The sequence below is a fragment of the Athene noctua genome, chromosome 6 (assembly GCF_965140245.1).
Source record: "Athene noctua chromosome 6, bAthNoc1.hap1.1, whole genome shotgun sequence".
Lineage (NCBI taxonomy): Eukaryota > Metazoa > Chordata > Aves > Strigiformes > Strigidae > Athene > Athene noctua.
In genome coordinates this window covers 30,020,170-30,043,995 of record NC_134042.1, presented here as the reverse complement: position 1 = coordinate 30,043,995, position 23,826 = coordinate 30,020,170, and the positions used below count along the sequence as shown (strand labels likewise).

General features: G+C 35.8%; 1 protein-coding gene across 1 annotated transcript in view; it reads left to right on the top strand.

Annotated features, from left to right (window-relative positions):
* CEP128 (centrosomal protein 128) overlaps positions 1 to 23,826 on the top strand; it is a 126,078-nt gene that overhangs the window by 83,092 nt on the left and 19,160 nt on the right. Inside the window, exons 18-19 of the mRNA XM_074909235.1 lie at positions 9,810 to 9,859; positions 17,159 to 17,182. Coding sequence (XP_074765336.1) covers positions 9,810 to 9,859; positions 17,159 to 17,182 — 74 coding nt within the window. The remainder of the gene's footprint in view (positions 1 to 9,809; positions 9,860 to 17,158; positions 17,183 to 23,826) is intronic.

Here is a 23,826-nt window from a genome sequence, read left to right as displayed (position 1 = left end):
AGACATAGATTAATATCTCTCCCAGCTCATAAGTTAGGCAACTGCTAAAACATCATGAAATTTTGTGCTGCTATCACCTTTTGCATTCATAATAATATCTTCTGCATGGATTTCAGTGCACTTTAAGCCTCACATCAGCTCTGTGAAGACGTGGAAATATTTTCTTTAGCCATTTTTAAATGAAGCACTGAAAGTTACGCGGGAGGTTATTAATGTGAGTGGCAGAGCCAGAAATAGAACAAAAAAGTCTTATGTAAGCATTAGAAGAAAAAAAATCTCATTCTTTTGATAAAGGTCTCTTTTTAAAATGTGTAAGCAGCACATTGGAACCTAATAATTTTTTGTTTGATAATCTTGTGTTTAATCTCCTGTTCAGACAAACTATTCCTCAAGCATATTTGGACTGTAGAAGGAGTTATAGCAGCTCTGCATAATATCTTGTATTCTTAAACTGTGTATGTGAAATATACATGTATCCAGTCTTGCACTTTTGAATTCAGTGTAAAGTAGATACTGTAATAGTTTTACAGAAGGGGTTGTTGGGCGTTGGAATGGGCTGCCCAGTGCGGTGGTGGAGAGTCCCCATCCCTGGATGTGTTCAAGAGTTGGGTTGACATAGCGCTGAGGGATATGGTGTAGTTGAGAACGGTCAGTGTTAGGTTAATGGTTGGACTGGATGATCTTCAAGGTCTTTTCCAACCTAGACAATTCTGTGAGTTCAGGTAATGGTAGGTACAGAGGGGTTATAGAACTGATGAGAATTTAGGACATCTTCTTGGGAAAAATGAAAAGTTAAACAGGTTTTCTAAATGAAGTGTGGGAGATAGTTCACTTCTGTGTATCTGCATATATATCTCTCTATATATAATTGAAGCATATATATGCAGTATATGCTTCAATTATAGAAACTCATTGTAAAATGTTCTGGCATCCGAAACAACAAGTAGGTTTAATGAAGTAATAATTAAATTCATGGAAGTCTGACTGATCATGGATAGTTCAGATGCAGTTGTCCTTTTTTTTTTTTTTTTTAGGAATTCTCTCAGCTGCTCATTGCTGTAAACTACCTTTACAGTAAATAACACTACCTTTTTTCTATCCTCGTGTCTTAATATTTGCTCGTGCTTACTGTCTGAAGCAGGATGAAGGCTGTGTGATTTTAGACCTCACCCAGTAAGATGCCACTAATTTCTAAAAGTCATGAGAATGAGTGTGACTTGAATAGAAAATTATCTGAGAATCTTAAATTGCACTTATCTGTCATCCCTCACATCCCCAAAGAAGTATCTTTCCCTTCTATGTATTATCCTTTTCCCAGAAGTGATTAACTTCTTTGCAAATAAGGAAATACAGATCAGACCAGCACTGGAAATGTGAACATGTAAAAACTGTGCTACAAAATATCAAACCTACCTAAACCTCAGGGAATAGAAAGAAAACACAGTATGTTCTGTTTCCTGCATAGCAATAAGTCTCTTAGGGAATCAGAGCAGTGATCTCTTTCCTTTTCTCTTAGCTTCAGATGCCTTTTTTCTATTCTGTTATGATTGTGGGTGCTCTTCAGGTTAATGCAAATAACTGCACCACCCTGGGTTTAAGAATCTGCTTTGAAGTATCAAGAGTATGAATTCATTCAAAATTTTATGTAAAGTATATTCTTTTGAAATATTGACTGTGTTACTAACTAATAAATTGCCTGAATTTATAAAGGCAAAGAATATGGCAAAAGGCATTCCTTTGAGTTTGCATGTCTTTTTATACGTGGATGAGAAAACTATTGATTTAGATAAAGATAGACAGCTGTTTCAGTCTTGGTGGATGAGCAATGCATTGATTGCAGTGGTGGAAGCTTTAAAGATAGTGGAATGTGCTCAATGTTAAGATAGTAATTTGCTAATGGAGTAGAAAGCTCCAATCAGTATTAAAAATCACTTGAGACTTTTAATGTTTAGCAGAAGCTTCAAATAAAAAAAAAATAGAAGTAGTGGCTATTGAGTTTGGTCATGAAAACTATTAAACATCTGAATACAATTAAAAAAAAAGCTTTTGAGATTTCTTCTGGCTTTATCTTCATTCACTAAACCTATGAATAGGGTGGGGATGAAACTAGCAGGATAGAAATATTATGTATATTAGAGATACTGTATGTTGTATTCAAGTCAAATAGTATCATCTTTGTCTTCAGAGATTTATTGATCTATTTTTTTTGCTTGGTATTACATAAACACATTCTGATATGCTCATAATTTATGGGTCTTGTTCTGCACTAGCAAAAATTAAGGTTATAAGGAATACCTGTTTCTCTGGAGCTCCTTTAAGATAACAACATGTTTATGTAGAAATTCCCTTAATAGTCTACATGTGTGGAAAGTACTTTTTCAATTAGAGTAGTTTGAATCCAGTCCTGGTACGGTTTTGCATCTCAATTGTTTTAGTGCCAGGGTGATTTGTGGTGTCTGGCTTGACTGTACAAAGATCCAGCCTCATTGAAACATCTTTTAGTATTGACTGTTTCTGGACTGTGTCTGCTGTCAGTACTATGAGGCCATTCACTAAAATCATGCTAATACAGGTACAGGCTGAAATTGCAGTTGTTCTGTCTTTACCAGCCAGGAATATATCTATTCTGAAACATTTTGCTTAAACTGGTTCAGTTAGAAACAGTTTAATTCACTCCCCGAAATAGGGCTTTCATGTCAGATTCATTGCATGAAGTGAAAAATTTCTAAGTGGTATAACATGATTAAACTTTGCTTTGCAGGCGTGTGCAAGATAAGTAATTTCTAGTTGAAACTAGTTTATTCAGCTGCTTGAAAATTCCTTCAGACTTGATGGAAACTGGCTTGGCTGCCCTGTGCATTTACAGGAATGCTGCAGTATCTGTTCAGCGGCTTTGTGGGAAACATCCAAATGGTGATTGAAAGCCGTGGGATGTGTATTTGAAGTGAGAATGATAGGAAAGACTTGAAATAAATATACTGCAAGTTTTGATCAAAGCAAACTTAAAGATGATCAGGATGTCCAAATAAGTGACTTTGCAAGAGTTTGCCATACACTTGTGTAATGTAAAAACTAAATTTCTAGGGTTGTAAACTTTGGGAAATCAAAAATAGTTTTACTAATGTAGAACTGAAAGACCTGACTTGGGTTTTGGAGAAGAACCGTTCTTAGCTTGATGATGCAAAAAATATCTTGACAGTTTCCTCCAAACCATCATTCTTTTCACCTGGATTTTAGTAACTTGGATTTTTTGTTTTAATGCCACATAGTAGCAGTATTTTGTGTGCTACACGAGTTGCTAGAGTTTCCTGTGTGATCTGCAGCTGCTTTGGAGGGGGGAGAGTCTGGAGTCAAATCTGCTGGCAGTTTACAGTATCTTGGATAGTTTACAGCATATTAGCTATATATGCAGAACTGAACTGAAGTGCAAAAGTCAACTTCAGAGTAATCTGAATCACATTTTTGGGGGTTTGACTACATGACTAGGTATCTGTGACTATAACTGAGTTCTGTATTTGTGCATTCCCCTTTGCTAGAAGTTGTGAATTAGCAGGTACCAAATTTAAAATCTTAGTGGTGAACATATAAATCTGGTATTGATCCAGTTTGCCTTTTCTCTGGCACTTCAGTCTTCCCAGAGAATGTGAAGCAGATTGTGGTCTCGCTATCTTCAGTGTCTTAAAATAGGAGGTCATGCAGTGTTTAAAATCCAGTTTCTACTTAATAATGAATAAAGGTTGTTTAGTGTTCTTTATGAAATAAATCTGTGCTTTTTAATTCAAATTCTGGGGAACTTCCTTGTTCCAGGTAGTATAAAGTCAATGTCCTGTTTCCCGGCTTTGTTATTCCCAGCACAGAGGTAAAGGATTTGGACTGCTTTTTAACATTCTAGTTGTTGTTACATTAATAGAACAACTAGGATAAATAAGGTAGTACAGTTGAATTTTACTCATTCCAATCAATAAATATCTGCTTCTAAATCTATTTTCTGATACTTTTCACCAGCAGTGAAAATTACAACTGGTGTTTGTACATGTAAAAAGTCTGTGTGAATAACTGCATGATTTTTTCCTGATTTATCTGTGAGTTTAATGGAATACAAAATCTTAATCTCCAGGTTAATATTTGCACTATTTTTCAACATACTCTGTAGTTTCAGTTTCAGGCAAACTGCAAAAGATAATTATTCTTATGGAATATTTTAAATCATAACCTGTATAGATCCTGGAAATTTGATCAGATAAGTCTAAGCCACTGTGGTATAACTTTGAGGACACTCAGTTGGTGTTTGCTGATGCATAGCTAAATAAGATATAAACCTCAGATGATTTGGAGTTTAACCACTGTAAATAAATGATTTTTTTTAAACTACACAAAAGTATGATCCCTAGTTTTGCAAACTTTGACCATGCTGTTTATTTTGAGTGGTATTAAACAACTCAAACATATTTGATTTTTTGAGTAGTTTTAGTTTATAGCTCGTTATAGGATTGCAGGCTTCATATGGAGCTAAAAATAAAAAAAAAAAAGGGAAATGTATTGATGAATATATTTCTAAAAGTAATTTCTCTTGTTGTCTTTTTCTGTGTATTATTCATCTTTTGGGAAGAGCCATCAATGCCTGAAGGTGCCTTTGTGATGTTTTTTCATTAATGCTGATTCTTCTAGACAATGTATAAATTGATGTGTTCTGTACCTCCTGAGAATAATGATATATTACTTTGAAAAAACTCAAGAACCCTGTGGTTACATTAGGCCTGAAAGGTGATCATAGCAGGATTGTTCACAAATGTTAAATTGAGATTATTTTGAAGACCTTGGCAAAAACATCCAAATTTCAAAGCAGCAGCCAAAGGAGGAATTCTTTGAGTTATTAAATCAGCATTGCTACAATCATATACCTTTTCACATTTCCACCACGACACTATATTTTCTTTTTCTCTTAGCGAGCTTCCTTTGTCATTTACTGAGAGTAAAACTACAAAAACTCTCCCATCCCAAGAGAAACACCAAGGAGTTCTAGCCATGTATTGAAACTGAGAGAATATGGACATAGACCATATAGAGTCCCACTGTTCTTCCTTTAGTGTAAGTTGATCTGTTTTGTTACACTTCCAGTCCATGATGCTTCTGCTCGCATTGTTTTCAACCTGTTCATCATACGAACACCATCCAACAGTTTGATATCTTTCTATCTTTGTGAAATCATAGTTTAATAGTTTTTCACAATCTGCTCTACTGCCTGGCAACTTCCACTGTTTCCTGATAATCTTGTTTATATCATTCAACAACAGGCTTTTGCTCACAATGAGTAGTCTCATTTCTGTGTCTTAAATTGGTCAGATTCATGGTTAATATTCCCCATGGAACAGATTCACCTACTGCTCTTGGTATTGGCAAACAAGCAGTAATCTGTGTTACATTTTGTAAATCAGCAAATCCCTTAATCAACCCTAACATCAAATTTTCCTCTGGCATTTTCTTTGGGAGGTATATTAACTGTTCTGTTTCTACCTGCCTTCTATTCCTTGATTCTGATATTTCCTCACAATGTTCAGTTGCATTTTGTCTTTTGGTTGTTACCTCAGACCAGGATCCCGCCAACATCAGTTTCCAAATGTCCATTTTCCAGGAAGTGTATCCATGCATCTGATTCTGCAATTTTGATAGTTGTAAAGGTAGTCAGCAGTATTTGAAATGGTCCTTTCTAGCTTTCTTGTAAGGGTTTAGAAGTCCACATCTTCATGTAAATGTAGTCTTCAAGTTGAAAGTCATGTATGGGATTTTCCAAGGATAGAGGTCAGTTCTACAGTACTGCATTTTGGATTGCAGTCAGGGTTTTTCCTAAGGAGAGTAAATAATTATATGCATCTTGTTTCTTTTTACATGCACATTTGGATTCAGTTCCAGAGATTCATATGAGTGGTTTGGGGGTTTTTTATATAGTAATTCATAAGGACTGATGTGCTATCTTAAATTAATTTTGCTAATTTGCTGGTTTAGGGTCTGATTTTTTTTTTTCTTTTACTTTTCCACTGGATTATGGCTTCCATGGTGTAAGTAAATCCCAAGTAATTCCCAAAATTCCCAAAATTTTACAAACACTTTGTACTACTTCAGCAACAAAGTGTGGGCCTCTATCTGAAGAGATCTTCATAGGGGCTCCAAATCTCAGGATTATTTCTCATAGTAACCATTTTAGTACTTCTTTTGCCTGAGTGGTATAACAAGGAAAGGCTTCTGGCCATCCTGTAGAAGTATCAACTCCCACCAGAATGTACCGATACCCATTTTGCAGTTATTTTAGCTAATCCTAGCATTTTGACTAATACTACTTGTCTCTTTTTTTTTTCTTTTTTTTTTTACAGGGTTACCAAAGCCTCTATGCCTCAATTGCATTCCTGATGTTTTATTTGAATTGTTTCTTAGTTAAAGAGGTGGTACTATTATTTGTCTATTAGACGTCACCCACCATCCAGCTACATTTCTAATATTTCTTCTGAATATTTAGGTTTCTCCCTTGGGAGAATTACTGTCTTGGTTGGAATCAATGCTATTTGTAATGTTATTTCTTTTGCTGTTTTTCTGGTAGCCCTATCTGTAAAATTATTACCTCCAATTTTTTTTGTATTCCTAACCTGAAGTGGTTTACAGTGCATGATTGCTACCTGAGTTAGTTTCTGAACTGCTTGCAATAATTGCAAAATTTCATCTTGATGTTTAATATTTGATCCCTGGGAGGACAATATCCTTTCCACAAAACTCCATGGACATGTACTACCTCAAAAGCATACATTGAGTCAGTCTATATATACATTTTTTTTTCCCACTTAATTCAAGAGCTTGGGTTAAAGCAATGAGTTCTGCTTTTTGAGCTGAAGTGATTCTAGACAATGCATTTGCCTTTATGATTTAGTTGTCTGTTGTTACCGCATATCCAGAGTATCAAACTCCATGTTCCACAACACTGCTGCTGTCTGTACATAACTCCTAGTTGGGATCTTCCAACAGTGCATCCTTCAAATCCTCTTGACTGGAGTACACATGTTCAGTGGTAGTCAGGTAGTCATGCTCCAGCTGCCCTTCTTCCTGTGTCGAGGAATAAACTGCAGAGTTTATTAGGCTAGTTGTTTTTAAAACCGCATAATCTTGTTCAGGCAAGACCACCTGGTGTTTCATCATTCTGCTCCGAATGAACTCTTTCTCTGAGTTTTATAAAACTAGTATTATAAAATTCTATTTGATTATTTAATCATGATTATTTCTCATCATAAGGTCCAAAATCATCCACTTAAATCAGTAACAAATCAATGGCCATCTGTAACACTTGGATGCTGTTTACAGGATGAAAGGAGCCTCCACTAGCACTAGTGATCATCTTTTCCGTGTTACAGACACAATGCATTCTCTATCTTAAATTTATTGTAGCATTATTTTCTGGCACTGAATATATAAAACATACTTGCACAAGAACTTAAATATGGGAAGTGTTTTACAAATTATAAAACAAATCAACAGAGCTTTTCAGACCAAGTAAGCAAAGTTATTCTGGCATTATAGATAGCAATATGTAAAAGAATAATGCATTATGCTGTATCTTTATGGGACTTCTTGTATAGCTGTTTAGTATGTATTACTTTAATATTCTTTTTGGTTTTGTTTTATCTCTGGAGAAAACATGCTATTATTTATCGATGGAGTACTAAATAGAATCATCAGTTTAAATGCAGAACTTTCTTAACTATATGATCATAGAGAGTGTCTCTGTAAAGTAGATATATATTGTCAGGTAAACAACAGCAATACCTACCGGCCCTTCTGGGGACAGAGTTTTATGAAGCATCCTGCAGGGCAGCCAATTTAGGTATTGGAACAATAAAGTAAATGGATTCTAGATATTGCTAATTTCAGATGCAGAACTTTCAAATCTGGAGACTGTTAGCAGAAATTAGCTCAATTTACCTTACATTTATAAAAGGCTTTTGAATAGAACATTGTAACAACTTCCTTTTCACTTAGATTCAGTTGTAGACATGATTGATCTCAAATTATTTTCATTCTAATGCAATGAGTGAAGTATAAGAATCACTTTTTGGTCAGATGGAACATGGGGAAGAATCTTTCATTTCCCATCCCTTTCTCATAGATTTATTCCTCTGTCCTCGTGGGTTTTTTTTGTTTTTTTTTTTTTTTTTAAGATAGGATTACAATACAAATTTTTACCAACTTAGTTACAGTAGTGGAATATACCCAAAGAAAACATACAGGGCAGCCACTTTCCAAACCTAAATTCTTACACTAACTAATTTTGATGACAGTATATTTAGCTACCATAATTTTTATGGCAGTTGAGTCAATGTACTGGAAAGCATATGAAAGAATAGTCTTGAAAAACATGAATGTGCTGAAAGAAAGTGAAGAAACAGTCATTTTATTAATTTTAAGAAAGGATTTGAAAAACTGCATAGAAGATAGGAAGAAATAACAGCAAGTCAATCTCTTTAATTTATGGATTAAATAAGTAAAATTTTGTACATGTTACCTACATCAATTTTAAAGGACTAGTTCCTGAAAATGTCTCAAATAGTCTCCATGCAGTCAGAAATGGATAATGAACTATGGGAAAAGAACAGGTTAGGCTGCTCACAAGGAAGCTTCATAACTAGAGAAAGAAAAGTAAAGGATTAGAGAAATAAAGGAAGGGAAATGCATGTCAGTAGAATATTTTAAGTAGTTTCTATTGGAAATCATCGAAGCTAATCTTTAATCACTGAACTATGCATTTATCAATAATCTTTATTTCTTAAGGTACTTTTAGTTAGCTGTGCTGTACTTGGATGTTGAGAGAATTTAACAGTCAGAATTCAGTCCTGTGAGGTTGTCAAGGCAACTTCATAATCTCATAACTCTCCTAATTGCTGGCAATCTGGAGCGTATCTGGATTCAAAGTTGGTCTCTGGCTTAGTTAAAGCAGTGCTCTTCTCATGCAAAACTCATGAGTGAACTCCTGATAGTAATAAGACTGCAACATGTGTTCTGTTTTTCCTGCTCTCTGTGAAGTTATAACTTTAAGGTTTTACAGAATTCTAAATATGATGCAATTGATTAAAAACAAAATTTTAATCATTAAAATATGTGAATGAAATAAAATATAAAAACAATTCATGTGACATAGACCAGAGAACTCAAATAGAAATTAATTTTTAACATGAAATGTTACATATGTGCATGTATGTGAATACAATATATTGGGATTTTATAGTGTAAAGACTATAAAAGTCTTTCTTAATATATTTGTTACAGTAAACTGGCTATTTCTGTAACCAAAATGGTTCAATTATAGCGACAGAAGGCAGTTATTGTGATAATAGTCAAAATTCTCTGCATTCATTTATCTAGGTTACTTGGTTGTTAAAAAAAGAACCTACAGTAACTTTTCATATATAATTTCGTAGCTTTGATTATCTGCTTCTGAGATTTTCAGAGTGAACCTCTGATTTTTTTTCATTCAATTCTAAAAATGCACAAAAAGATTGATTTAAGCATGGGGAAGTTTTCCTGTAAATTTGAATGCTTGTTTTCCCTCCATTCAGACTGTCTCCTTGTGGCTGTTCTTCAGTCACCTCAACAGCCCATGCTTGGAAACAATCATATCACTGACAAATTTCATCAATTACTTTAATCAGCTGAAAAGAGATGTTGTGAAAGCCCTAAACCAAAAAACTAACTTGACTGTTTTACACAATACTTCTTTCATCAGACCACGAGACAGGAAGTTGAATTTACAAGTTCCATTTTTCATTTTACAGAGCTACTAGAGAAGACCCTCAGAAGAGAGGAAGAAATGGGAGCTCTCCAGGTATACTTTCTATTTAACTAGATACACTTTCTGTCACCCTTAAAATTACTAAATTGTATTACAACATTACAGTTTTCTGAATTCCCTGGTATCTTAAATTCAGCTTTGGAAATACATGCAGCCAAATACAGACCTGCTAGCTAGTAATATTCACTGTTGAGTTTCTGCCCACCAATTAAGTTGCACATTAGAGAAGATTAAAGTAGTCAGTTTTCTCATATGAGGCCATCAGTGAAAAGAATGCTGCTTTTAACAGAACAACTTCAGTATATAGTGTGACTTATGTTATACTGCTGGCTTCACTGCAACAGTATGTGAATAGGGGCAGGGCAAATCTGCACTCAGAACTGCAAAAATGTTTTATATTCTACTTCATTGGTTGGGCTGTGTTGCTTTCTTCTGCATGTCCAAATAAAACTAAAAGTGAAATCTTTTAAGTATGTATTTTAAATCTCTGAAACATTAAATGTCCCTAACTGCCTTCCTGAGGAAGAAGGGACCAGTTGATGTGTGCTAGGACTCGATACAATACAGTAAATCCTCATTGTATGTCATCTAGCAGTAAAGCTGTTTGTGCTAAGCACTTTAAATTTGCACTTAGAAAGTAAGATTTACCTTAGGCTCAATTTTGGAATAGTATTTAAGCATTACAGTCAAAGAAAACATATTCCTTTGAAATGAAAATGGATAGGAAAGCAAAACCAAGCTGGAATGTCTAAATTGTAAGGCTTGGCAGTTTATCAGGGTGGGTAGTGTATGTATTCTTTAGAGTACAAAAGGAAAAAAAGAAAATTTTATCTACAAATTACATCTAACAATACCTAACATGAATATTAAAAAGTTTATACAATATGAAGTGTTTATCAATGAAGCAACATTATATAAGTGTCCTGGAATCAGAACATTTCTGAGGGAATTCCTTCTGGAAACTATGGTAAGGTAAATGGAAAATAAGGAGGTGATTAGTGACAGCCAACATGGCTTCACTAAGGACAAATTGTGCCTGACATTTGGTGGCCTTCTACAATGGGGTTATAATGCTGGTAAATAAGGGAGGAGCAACTGACATCATCTACCTGGACTTGTACAAAGTTTTTGACACTGTCCTGGATGACATGCTTGTCTCTAAATTGAAGAGACAAGGATTTGACACATTGACCACTCGGTGGATAAAGAATTGCCTGGATGGTCGCACTCAAAGAGTTGCGGTCAATGGCTCGTTGTCCAAGTGGAGAATAGTGATGAGTGGCGTTCCTCGGGGGTTGGTGTTGGGACCGGCACTGTTTAACATCTTTGTTGGCGACGAGCAGTGGGATTGAGTGCACCTTCGGCAAGTTTGCTGATGACACCAAAGTGTGTGGTGCAGTCGACACACTGGAAGGAAAGGATGTGCCATCCAGAGGGACCTTGACAGGCTGGAGAGGTGGGCCCAGGCAAACCTCATGAAGTTCAACAAGCACAAGTGCAAGGTCCTGCACATGGGTCAAAGCAATCCCATATACAAATTCAGGCTGGGTGAAGAGTGGACTGAGAGCAGCCCTGCAGAGAAGGATTTGGGATTAGTAGTGGATGGAAAACTGAATATAGCTGGCAATGTGTGCCAGTTTATATTCAAGCCAACTGTATCCTGTGCTGCACCAAGAGAAGTGTGGCCAGCAGGTCAAGGGAGGTGATTCTCCCCCTCTGCTCTTGTGAGACCCCAACTGTGGTACTGTGTTCAGCTCTGGGGCCCCCAACATAAGAAGGACATGGACCTGTTGAAGCAGGTCCAGAGGAGGCCACAAAGATGATCAGGGTTCTGGAGCACCTCCCTTATGGGGACAGGCTGGGAGAGTTGGGGCTGTGCAGCCTGGGGAAGAGAAGGCTCTGGGGAGACCTTATAGGGCCCTTGCAGTACTTCAAGGGGGCTACAGGAAAGATGGGGAGGGACTCTTTATCAGGGAGTGTAGTGATGGGATGAGGGGTAATGGCTTTAAACTGAAGGAGGATAGAGTTAAATTAGCTGTAAGGAAGAAAATCTTCAGTATGAGGATGGTGAGGCCCTGGCACAGGTTGCCCAGAGAGGTTGTGGCTGCCCCCTCCCTGGCAGTGTTCAAGGCCAGGCTGGACGGGGCTTTGAGCAACCTGGTCTAGTGGAAGGTGTCCCTGCCCATAGCAGGGAGATTGAAACTAGATGATCTTTAGGGTCCTTTCCAACCCAAACTATTCTCTGAATTAATGAAGATAAGGCTGTTAAGGAAAATGAGATTATGTATTGACCTGATTTTGACCATACGAGTTTGAAGATAAGCCTTCTCTTTTCATATAATAAATAGAAGGCATTTTGTGGGCTAGAGGTATCAAAGAGTTAGTGTAGAAACAGCTTGATCCAGTAAGGATAGACAAAATTGCAAGACCCAAAAGTTACACAACACGCCAATCCAGCTGTTTCCTGTTCAAACAAAAATCTTGGCCTAGCTTTCTGGCAGCTCAAGTTCAACAAGGCTGAGAGCTTGTCTGCGCAAGCAGTTTACACAGGTGCGTATCTAGTTACATCAATGTAAAAAGATCTCCTTTCATGTGAAGCAATTCTGCATCTGCTTTCATGTGAAGCTCTGTAGTTGACAAATTGTTGTAATGATGTTACTTCTGATTGAATGAGGAGTAATTTTATACTGCAGAAAGTTGCATCATAATGGTGTCTTGTGTACATATATGTGCTTGCCTGTGTGTCTAATGGTCTGTCAAGTTTCTGACTGAAATGCTTTATGCCCTTCCCTAAGTGATGGTTCTGATCAAGTTTGTGACTTGTAATGCTGTGTCTTATTTTTGTATTCAAATGCTTGATAGCAGTTTTTTGCTCTTTTAGATGCCTATGGCTTCAGTCGAAGTACTTAGCAAAAACATCTATTATTTTTCTAGGTACTTTTATGTCCAGCTTAGTCAATATGTTTCAAAATGTTCCCAGTCTAGGCTCCTTTGTTCTTGTAACATTGTATTCCAAACTTGCAGTGGCTGAATATGTACAACTTTGCTAGCAAATAGTTGTAAAAACAAACTCCTGTCATCATGACTAAATCTCTCTAAGCTGTTGCATCTCAACATATAATGCATAGGAAGTAAGAGGAAAGTGAGTTTCTTTAAATATGATGTTTCCCAGAGCTGAAACTGGCACTCCTCTCCTTTTGTTAACCAGGTGACATGGAATATTTGTTTCTTCTCAGCCCCAGTTCAGCAAAGCATGTGTATAGTTGGTTAAAGTATGAATACTTTTATTGAAGTAGATTCCTAGAAGGTAATTGTTTGTCAAATTAAGGATCACTAGCAAATAAAATAGTACTCTTTGCCCCAAGGACTACAGTCCTTGGATAGTATTCCTCTGATATTAAGTCCTACTCAGTTAGTCCTTTGTTCAGTAGACAATAGGTCATGTTGATTGTTGTTAACTTTTGTCTACAGTACCTGGGGTCCTGTTTTGGTAAGTATCTTTATATATACAGAAAATTATGTGTAGTAAGTCAACCCTTGATGCATTTTGTTTGCAGTCTAAACACACCGTATGTGTAAAGCACATTCAGCAAACAAGCAGATAGAAATATTGTATGTTTTAGACTATGGACAGACAATTGAAAGCAATCAAGTTGTTACGGCTGAAGGAGTTATTTCTTGTTACTTGAGCCGTGAACACTGATCATAGTCTTAGAAAAGCTGGAGATGTGAAGAAACCTTCTGTGAGAAAACAGTGTACTGCTGTGGGCAAATGATGACTGGAGATACCATGAGGTTCTTTGCTATATCTCTGCATCAAGTAACAAGAATATTCCCCAGAGCTAAGGATGTATGTTTTATTATGCTTTTAGTTTGCTAATTTTTTGAGGGGAGACAAAGAGCACCTTTTGTTAAAAATAATTTGAATGAAAAACAATTAGTGCTTCTACAATGCTGTCAACTGAAAACCACAAAGGACAGAAAGAAAAAAGCAGTTTTATGAGGATTGTTCTGGAAATATTAGTAGTTTTCATGTGTTCCTCTGGTCAGGGAATGTGTTGGACTGCAACTAGCATGACAGAGACAAAATCATACTTTAAGTACACAGTGGGCATCTTTATAGCTACATCGTTCTATGTGAATTTGACTCTTATATGTCAGGATGGAAATTGTATGTACTATATGTAGTTCTTTGATACAGGGTGTTTTGGGAGCTAGGAGGCTGATGCTTTGGGTGACATCACCGTGTTCTTGGTTTCTCATTTTGAATTTGTTGCATACTTACTAGAGTTTCTGTGTTATACATAAATTTGTACATGAAAGTTTTATATAAGTTCTAGATAATATCTGTGTTCTCATTACATGTATACTTGCTTTCGGTTGTTACATGTGTGCTCATACTCATCGTAAGACAATTTTTAGCTTGTGCAGAGTCTAGATCACTTTCTACGTTCTCTCTGATAGCCACATATATAACCTCACTTCTTAATCCATTGGAAGAAAAAAGGCTCTGATTATAAGGTTTTCACCTTGCCTTTTGTGAAAACTGTTCTATGGTACAAAAGATTGCATTAATGAAAATAATACACTATGCATGATAATTGCAATATTCAACTGTATGGGTGCTTTCTGGGAAAACATTTGCAAGCCATTTTCCTTTGCTTTGAAATTAGTGACATGCTAATATAAATTTAAAAATTAAGTATAAATACAGAATCTTAATTTGAAAGTATAAATATATTGATAATATATAACTTATCCATGGTAAATTTCCTAATACATTACATTCTAGTCTTCAGAAATTATGTGCTGAGATTGTAAAAGCTTATTCAGAGTTTAGAATTTGACAACTAAATCATGTGTTGTCTTTAATACATGAGTTATTTTTAATAAATTTATATCTGAATTGCTGTTCACTATCACCACAAATTTGAGATGTGTAAATCCCATCTTTTTTGATAGTAATGAGTTTGGGGTTTGTTGCAGAATCTCTACATAAATATGAGTGTTTGTAACAGCCACTGCAATTTTGTGGAGGAACAAGCATCTCACATATTTTTGAGTTTTTCGTTTTTTGTCATGTTTGTTCCGATGTACTGAAATACTTATTTTGTATCTCATACCTGCTTCCAAGAAAGAATACTTCAGTATTTAATGCACTACCTTTTCTGAGAAAAAAATTTTAGTGAAATTCAGTGAAGTCTTGTTTTTGCAATGTTGTAGTTGGAATCCCCAACTATCATGCATTGTGTTGGGTACTAAGCAAACACATCTTCATAAACAAGTCAAAGTTAAGTTTTCTAGAACCTCATCTTCTAGATTTACTGATAAGAAACGAAAACAGGCGAAATACATGTCTCAGATTTCCTGTAGATTTATCTGAGTTTCTTCATTCCCCACTCTTAGGTATAAAATAATCCTCCATTTAAAAAAAAAAAGTTTACATTTTTGTCTATTTTTTAAAAAATCCTGCTACTTTGAAAGAGTCCTGTAAATGAAAGCAATGAATGGTCTTTTTTTTTCTATATATACATTTATTATTTTTCATTGGTTTATACACAGGAAGCTTTGAACACTGTGTGTGCAGTTCCAACATCAGCCAGTTTAGTGGCATCCACTACTGGCAGTATATTAGCATTTTTTTAAACAGTTGTATTTTGATAGTGTACTAGATTTACATCAGACTTGTTTATGTGTGCATTCCTGATTTCACTTTTAATATTTCTTTGTACATACTTTCCTGAACAATCTTGCTTGGTTTCTCTGGACATCCTCAAAACCAACTAGTCTGTTCCAGATGCGTTTTTTTTTTTTTTAGCTTCCATTGATGTAGTTATTTTTCCTACAGTATATTGTCTCACTTTCTGCCAGTGGATTAGAATTGTAATCAGAGATGCATCTATTGTAAGCAACTGATGAAAGCCAACATTTGCAACCCAGGCATCACTCAGTGAATGAGCTTTAAACACTTCACTAGGTGAACTGTAGTTTCTTCAAAAGGTTATATGAGTAAAAGCTAGCCCTTTAGTAATCCAAGGGACACTGGTTTTACACAAATATGTAAATACACACACTGTGTAAATACTGGTTTTACACAAATACATGCACCTGTTCAGTCACTAAACATAACCATTATTTTAACGTTTTCTTGAGACTGTAATAAGTCTAGAAGAGTCTTTGTAACTCATTTCTCTTTGGTCTTAAGAAAAAAACAACAACTTTTGCATTCTTGCAAATGGCAAGAACTGTTTCTGGCTTCCAAATTCTTCCATTGGTCTAAGAAATTTTTGTTGTACCTTTTGCTTCAAAAATAGTGAAGTCTGTTCAGACTTGTCTAACTGTCTTTGGATGCTACAGGAATAAATTCAGATTATTGCAATAGTTTTTACCTGTTGGAGGGGATAGAACTGGAAAAGTATAAGGATTCCTAGGGAAAAAAAACACCACCGAAAACATACTACCTCTCTCCCGTACTTTCAAAAACAGCATTTGAGCAAGGTAAAAGTTCCTGTAATGTCTTAATGGTCAGGAACTCTAAATGTGGGCTCACCTAAACACTTAAATGTGTGTTTTCTCAGATTACTTAAAATTATCATACCTAGTCAGGACATAGTGTCAGAGGTACATGATCTTTATTTTACTAGCTTCATATTTTTCTTATAGATACTTTTAAATGGAAATGACATGTTAAAATATATACAGTAAGTTTATAAATGCTTGGTTCTCTATTTTGTACTGGATTAAAACTGATACAGGCTAATTTTATTTGCATTTTATTTTTGTCTGATATTAGAATTTGATATAGTTATTAATAAAACGTTCTTCAGAGCTATTTCTGGATAACAGAAGAATGCTATGGAATTTACTTTTTAGTTGTCTAAGGAAATACCTAAAAGAAAACTAATCCAGGTGCTAATGTGACATGAATTCCAAAACATGCTAAATTTACAGGCATAGATGATAAAAAAAATAAAACAAAACAAAACACCACCAAAAAACATGGGATACATTGAGGTAAAATCAACAATATTGAAACCTAATGGTATTATTTGGAAAAAAAATATCATGGAGTAGATTTTTTTTTTTTTTTCAAATCCTTTCTCACCTTGTTGCTGGGAAGTTTCTTTTCTTTGGAACAAATTTCTAAGTGAGACAGTATGATAAATGGGTCAGAGGTCCAGTTAAGTACAGCAGTTCTTATTCAGTGAGATTTTTACAAAATACCGTATGTATGACCGACAAAAAACCAAAATTAATCCTTTTCATCATTGTTCAACTTACGTTGCATTTATATTCTTTACTTTCTAATGGCATCTTATATCTTATTTTTAGGAACGTATTATGGCCTTAGAAGTGGTAAGTTTCTTAAATTATTTTCCAAACCAATCACAGTGACACTGCTGATAATTTTTCTAAACTAAGAAAAATATTATTTTTATGTGTTTCTTTTTAAAAAAGGTTGTAGTTCTGGATTTTTAACTGTCATTTTACTTTTAAGAGATGTGATAATTTTACACCGCACTTTTCTGCGTAGGTTTTTGCCAAGTATTTGATCACCAGTTATATGAAATACAGTGTGATTTTTGGAGCTTTTCTGGACAGTTCAATCCTCATCCCATCCCTGGAAGCGAAATGTTGTAAATCTGAGCCATACAAAGGATGTTATTTTTCTACTGCTAATTCTTCTAATGGTCGAATTTCACATTCTAGATCTAATAATTTCAGTGACTGTTACATGTACTTTTTACATGCTTACGCAGGAAGGTGCAGACAGGGTCAGTTCATCTGCCTACATCAACACTGCAACTAAAAGCATGAAGGAATACCATTTTAATGATTAATTATACATCATTTAATAAGATACAAAGTTGGAAGGATGAAAGCCTTCGTGCATGTACATGCCATGAATGCATCTGGATTATCCAGATGTCCCAAGCTAGTAAATCTATCAGGTGGAATGGCTGAGATGGGTCTCAACTTGCCCTAGCATTTCTGAACCATGCTTCTTCCCTTTTATGTAAGAATGTCCAGTAGCACATCATACAGTAATATGGCTCAGGCACATGGTTTCTATTCACTGAAAATCCAGAAAATTTCATCTAATGAAATGAATACTGAGACAATATCAAGGCCTCAAATAAAAACTTTTTAAATTTGTTTGTGCGAATTACTATTTTATCCTTCCTGATTGTCTGTGCATCTCTGAAAACAGCTTCCGCTTTCAAAAAATATATTTAAAATATATTCAATATGTTTTTAAAAGCTTGCATTCACTTATAAAAGGCCCTTTGTAAATCAGAGTGCAGTGCTGGAACTCCTGCCTTGTGGGAGTAGGGAGCTAATGCTCAAATTCAGTGTCCTGGCACTTCATATAGTGCTGTGTGAGTGTAAAATGTTGCCAGAACATTAGTTCTGTTCAGGAGCATCTCTTATTCATGGTTTGCTTGCATGACAACCGGTCAGGCATGCATCCACTGCCATCCGTTTCTCACGAACCATGAGTTAAACTGCCTGCAAATGCCTTGTCCTTTCTGCTTCCAAAGCCGTTTGACACAGGCAGAGAGTAATTGCTTGCAAATAGCACGTCATGCAAATTCAATCCATGTTTTGGGACGTTTGATTCTAGTTTTTCTAGAGTCTTTATATTTTTAATCTTTTCTACTTTAAGGAGGATTCATGTAGAGGAAGATGATTATTATCATCAATATAATATAATTTTCTTTCTTAGTGCAAGTTGGGAGGTAACACCTGAAAGCAAATTTGTGATGCCAAATCCTAGAGCTTGAAATCAATCACTGCTTTTGTTATTGCTGACATTGGAATATGTGTAATGTTAAGCCCTGAGGTTGCAGGCGAGAAAAGTATAGTCATCACTAAGGCTGTCAAATGCTCCCAAGGTAATCATTTAACTTTTGCCATAAAGTTCCTCTACAATGTCAGGCAAATCACTTAAACTAATTTTTTCACAGACTGTTAGTAACTTTGTTTCCTCACTTTCTGGGTATCTGACTTTGTGACTTTTGAGGCCTGATTTTCAGAAATGTAAAGTTTTAGTAATAGCTAAGTTCAATGGGAGTTCCAGCTGTATATATTGCTAAGTGTAGTCAAAAGTTGGATGTTAGGTACCTGATAGCGAATACTTTAATAAGTGGTTTTGACCTTTATATCTCTGCTTCAGTTCTGAGGGCGATAGTGTTCTTTCTCTCTCCTCCCCCTCTTAAAAAGAAAATACACACAGAGTAATACACGGTGTGAATATGTCAGGATGATAGAAAGGCCCTTGAGGAAAAGAATGAATAAGGCTTGCTGTTTAAGGGATCCTTAAGAATCCTTACATTTATCGAGTGTATGTCTAGATAGCTGTATATCTATGCAGCTTTTGTAACAATGAGGAGATAATAGTTATGGTACTCATATATTTGTACATTCATCATCTTACTTGTATGTTTGTGCATTCATCATCTGTTATTTGAGTGCTTGGAGTGCAACATCAGAAAAGTACAACCAGTCACATATTTTGTGATTTGTGTCAGGTTATAGAGAATGGAAATGGAATAGAGATGTAAGGTATTAAATTCAAATTCAAACAGAATCCTTAGAGAAAAAAAATGTTTTAAGTCGTGTAGAAAAATCATTTGCTTAGGAGAATTTTGGCAGAAAGGTGTCATTTCATGAGATTCGGAAAGGGCAAGGTACAGAAAGGGGCGAGAGAGGGAAAAGCCAGAACACAAACATATACAAGCTATACGAAATACATAGGAAAGCATCAAGTCTCCAGAACTGTTTTTAAACTGCAAGACCATGGGATCGCTGGGTTAGGAATCTCATCTGCATTTTCTTCCACAGCATTCTTATTGTGCTTGATACTAGGAAGAAATTCCTCTGCACAGGAGTAGATGAAGTTTAGTGCAGAACTGTCTGAGATTTAAACAGGTGTGAAGCCTCTTGCAGCCACTTTTTAAATTATTTCTTCCCTGCACATACCTTTTTAAACAACAGAAAAGACATGTACATCTAACAGTAAATGCATTTTTTAAATCTTTAGATTAAGCTTTTGACCTAAACAAACCATTTTATGCAATGATCTGAAAAATGTGTACATGTATATATTTTGGTAGCTCACTCTCCTCCCTTTCTCTATTATTTACTAACTTCTGCCTCCTGCACTTTCTAGTAGAATTGTAGTAGCCATATGATGAACTTGGGAACATAGGGGGGAAAAAAAAAATGGGAAAGAAATGTTACAGGAACCTAGCATATTCTTTTCAGAGCTCTGAGTAAATAAACTTTCCAGGCCTAGCTTAATCTAGCTTGATGATTTGTGAGTTCCAGCAAAGGGGGGTCTCTTGCATCATCTTGAGCCCTGTTAGCTCCTTCTCCTTAAAAGGAGCTGAAGAACCAAGGTGTATTCTGGAATAATCCTTCAACTCATGAGAAGTACCAGGGTAGTAACAAGTACAGGCAAAACTGAGGTTTTGAGTGCCTAGAGATTATGTGTTTTGTTTGGCTCTGGTTTTGGTTTAATACTGTTTAATAAAGTTAATTTAATTATTACATAGCTATTAACAAGTAGTTTTCCTGATTACTTTATTAATCAATTATGTAGTCTGATGTTTTGCCAGAATGAATACAATTTATCTTTAAATGAGGTGATTTAGTTTATACTTGAGCGTAGCTTAGTTCTTACATACGGGATTTGACTATATTATTTAGAGAAAGGTGTATGATTTTCTTGGGAAAAAATCTTATCATATTCTCAGATGTAGCTACAGTGGGAAGTGTATCCAATTCTCATTAAGAGATCAGGGTGCATTTTGAATGTGTACACTGCTACGATGCTGTGCTTGTGACTTTAACAGGCTTTTAAACTACATCACGTTCTTTGTGAACATAAACTGGAAGTCAGATTCCTCTGCTTTAGTAGTACTAGATTGACATAAAAGGCTGGGAAGTTTAATTTGAAATCGGCCATGTCCTGAAGCTCTTCCAATGAACATATGCATTCTCTATCCTTTGATCAATGAGACAGCTTGCTGCTTTCAGTAGAGAACCCAGAATTGAGGTTAGCACTTGTTTAGAATACTTGGATCAGACTTTTCTGGACATGATTCAATTTTTTGTTACAATGTCATAAATCTAGGTTAACTCCAGTAATGCTGTAAGTATTCTACAAAATTGTTATTTAATATGAATTTCCTTTCCACTATGAACACTTATGTATTTTATTGTAACTCATGTTTTATGTTAATGAAAGTAAGGTTCTGAATACCAGTAAAACAAATATCTGTCTGCACACAGTCAGCAATGTAAAAGCTATTAGATTCTTCTACTTTAGTAGCAGGCTCACATTTGCATAAATTTTATGATTTGTCACCCATTTTAAAGGAAGATTTGGAAGGGTGACAATGCCCAATGCATTTCACAGAGAGATTATGTGCATCCATTTTAGTGTGTGCTCGCTGTCTGTGTCTCTCCAATGTGCTTTCTATCAATAAGTAAATCTTGCTGTTAGCTCTTGAGATTATTTAATGATTGTCATACTCTGTATGTTTGAATGTTTAGGAAATCCCGAATCTAAGGGTTAATACTTTCTTCTACCCTTGGTTTGCATCTGTAGTGTCTTGCCAAAACTACCACTACATCAAAGGCCTTCTGGTCCTCCCAGAACACAGCTATTCTTTGATCTTATAAAAATGACCGGGAGAGGAGCAGCAGTCTGAGATCCTCTGTCCTGCCTGCCTCGCCCTTTCCTTTCCTTTCATCGGTGAGCCAGTGTGTCACTTCCCTTCACTGGGGGTGGAGAACTTTCCAAAGGTTCCCCAAGTCCTTTCTCTGTTCAATCCCACTAAGTAACTTCTGCCGCCCCACAGTGCTTGCAGCCAGCTGTTTCTTTTCTCATGGTGCTCACCTCCTTTTCACTTCATCCTTGATGTTGTCTTCTCCCCCTACATGTATATTGCTCTTGTAGAATACTCTGCTACTTATACATCCTCTGACTCTACTATTTGGTGCTTTACTACTTCTTTTAGTTTTTTGCTACTACAGCCACCTCTAGTTTTCTTCCACCAATATTTTGATGTTTCTGTTAAGAGTATGACTTTTTTTTAAACAATTGCCTTTCTCTCCCATTCATACTTATTTCTCGCTTCCTGGCTAATTGTGGGATTTAGAGTGGGAACCAAAAATGCTGAAATAAACAGATTTATAAGATTCTGCACAACTTTTCTAATTTATGGATTTCATTTAAGGCTGTGTACTTGCACAAAGTCCACAAACTAAACATGCATGTATATTTCTAATGTCACCTCTTTAATCTCTCTTCCCACAAAAACTGATATATAGCATTATTTTTAAATTATTCTCTATTAAAAATGTTCTTCACTATTTTGTAAAAATGAGTTACTAAATGAATGTAAGAAATAACATATTGTTACAAAAAATATATATTTGTGTTGAGACTTTTAATACTAAATTTGCAGATAAGCACGATCAAGAATATCTTATTGTATATTTGTCAAAAGCATATTAAAAATATTGGCCTGAGAATTTATTGCTGAATTGCCTGTAAGTGGCAGGTTACGAAGTGTAGGTAACTCTGTAAACTTTATTAACCTGCTCTTTGGAGGTCAGGATGGCAGTTTATTTTTTGACAAAGAATCATGATGCATGTCTAATGACTTGGTCTAATAACCTCATAGTTTCTCCAACAGTGATATCAGTAATATGATACATTACAGAATGACAAAATGGTTGAGGTTGGAAGGGACCTCTACAGGTCATCTGGTCCAACTCTGCTGGCTCAAGCATGGTCACTTAGAGCCAGTTGCCCAGGACTGTGTCCAGAGGGATTTTGAATATTTCAAAGGATGAAAATTCCCTGACCTCCCTGGGCAACCTGTGCCAGTGCTTAGTCACCCTCACAGTGAAGAAGTGTTTCCTATGTTCAGACGGAATCTTCAGTGTTTCAGTCTGTGCATTGCCACTTGTCCTGGCACTGAACACCACCGAAGAGCCTGTCTCTCTCTTCTTTACACCTTTTAGGTATTTTTACACATTGATGAGATCTCCTTGAGCCTTCTCTCCTCCAGGCTAAACAATCACAGCTCTCTCAACCTTTCCTCATGGGACAGATGCTTCAGTCCGTTAAAGAATGTTAGTTGCCCTTTGCTGGACTGTGTCCCGTATGTGTCTCATGTGCTGGTGAACCCAGAACTGGACCCAGGACTCCAGATGTGTCTCACCAGGGCTGACTAGGGGAGAAGGATCACCTCCCTTGACCTCCTGGCAACACTCCTTCTAATGCAGCCCTTACATTAGCTAAGTAGAAAGCGCCTTTCAATATTGTGAAGATGTGTTCCACATGTTGCAAATATTGAACATTTTTGCCAGATTTTAATAAACCAAAATCCTCTCAGTTTTCCATTACAGAAAGTAAAAATCTCAGGATAAATCTTTATTACAAAACACTGTAACTCTTTAGATATCTTAAGTTATTGCTCTTAGTTTAACTAGAAGTAGTAATATACAGTGGTCTTCACTTTCATTTTTTTGAACATAGTATGTGTATGTATGTAAATATGATTTTAAACAGAGATCCTATGTGTTCCAGCCACAGGATTCTCTTTAGAAATGTTGGCCTTTCATCCGTGGAATGTGTATTTATGAGTTCTTCCACAGAACAGATGATGCTTATAACTTGATAAGACGTAGATACATGTGGTATAGCGTGCTTTTTTTTGTTTGCTTTGTATATCACAAAACAAGTTAAAATTTTTTTTGATGGCAGACTATTGACTAAAATGTTTCTACTGTGCTGCTTGGACCTTCATTTTATATTAAAATATTTTATATTAGATCAAATTATAACCTTAGGAACACAGACATCACTTATACCTGTTGATGCTACCATAGATTACTTCCTTTCCTCTCATTGTTGTTCATCTTTTGATTAAAATGGGGAAACCTGTAGGCCAAGTTCCTAATTTTTTTTTCCTACTCTG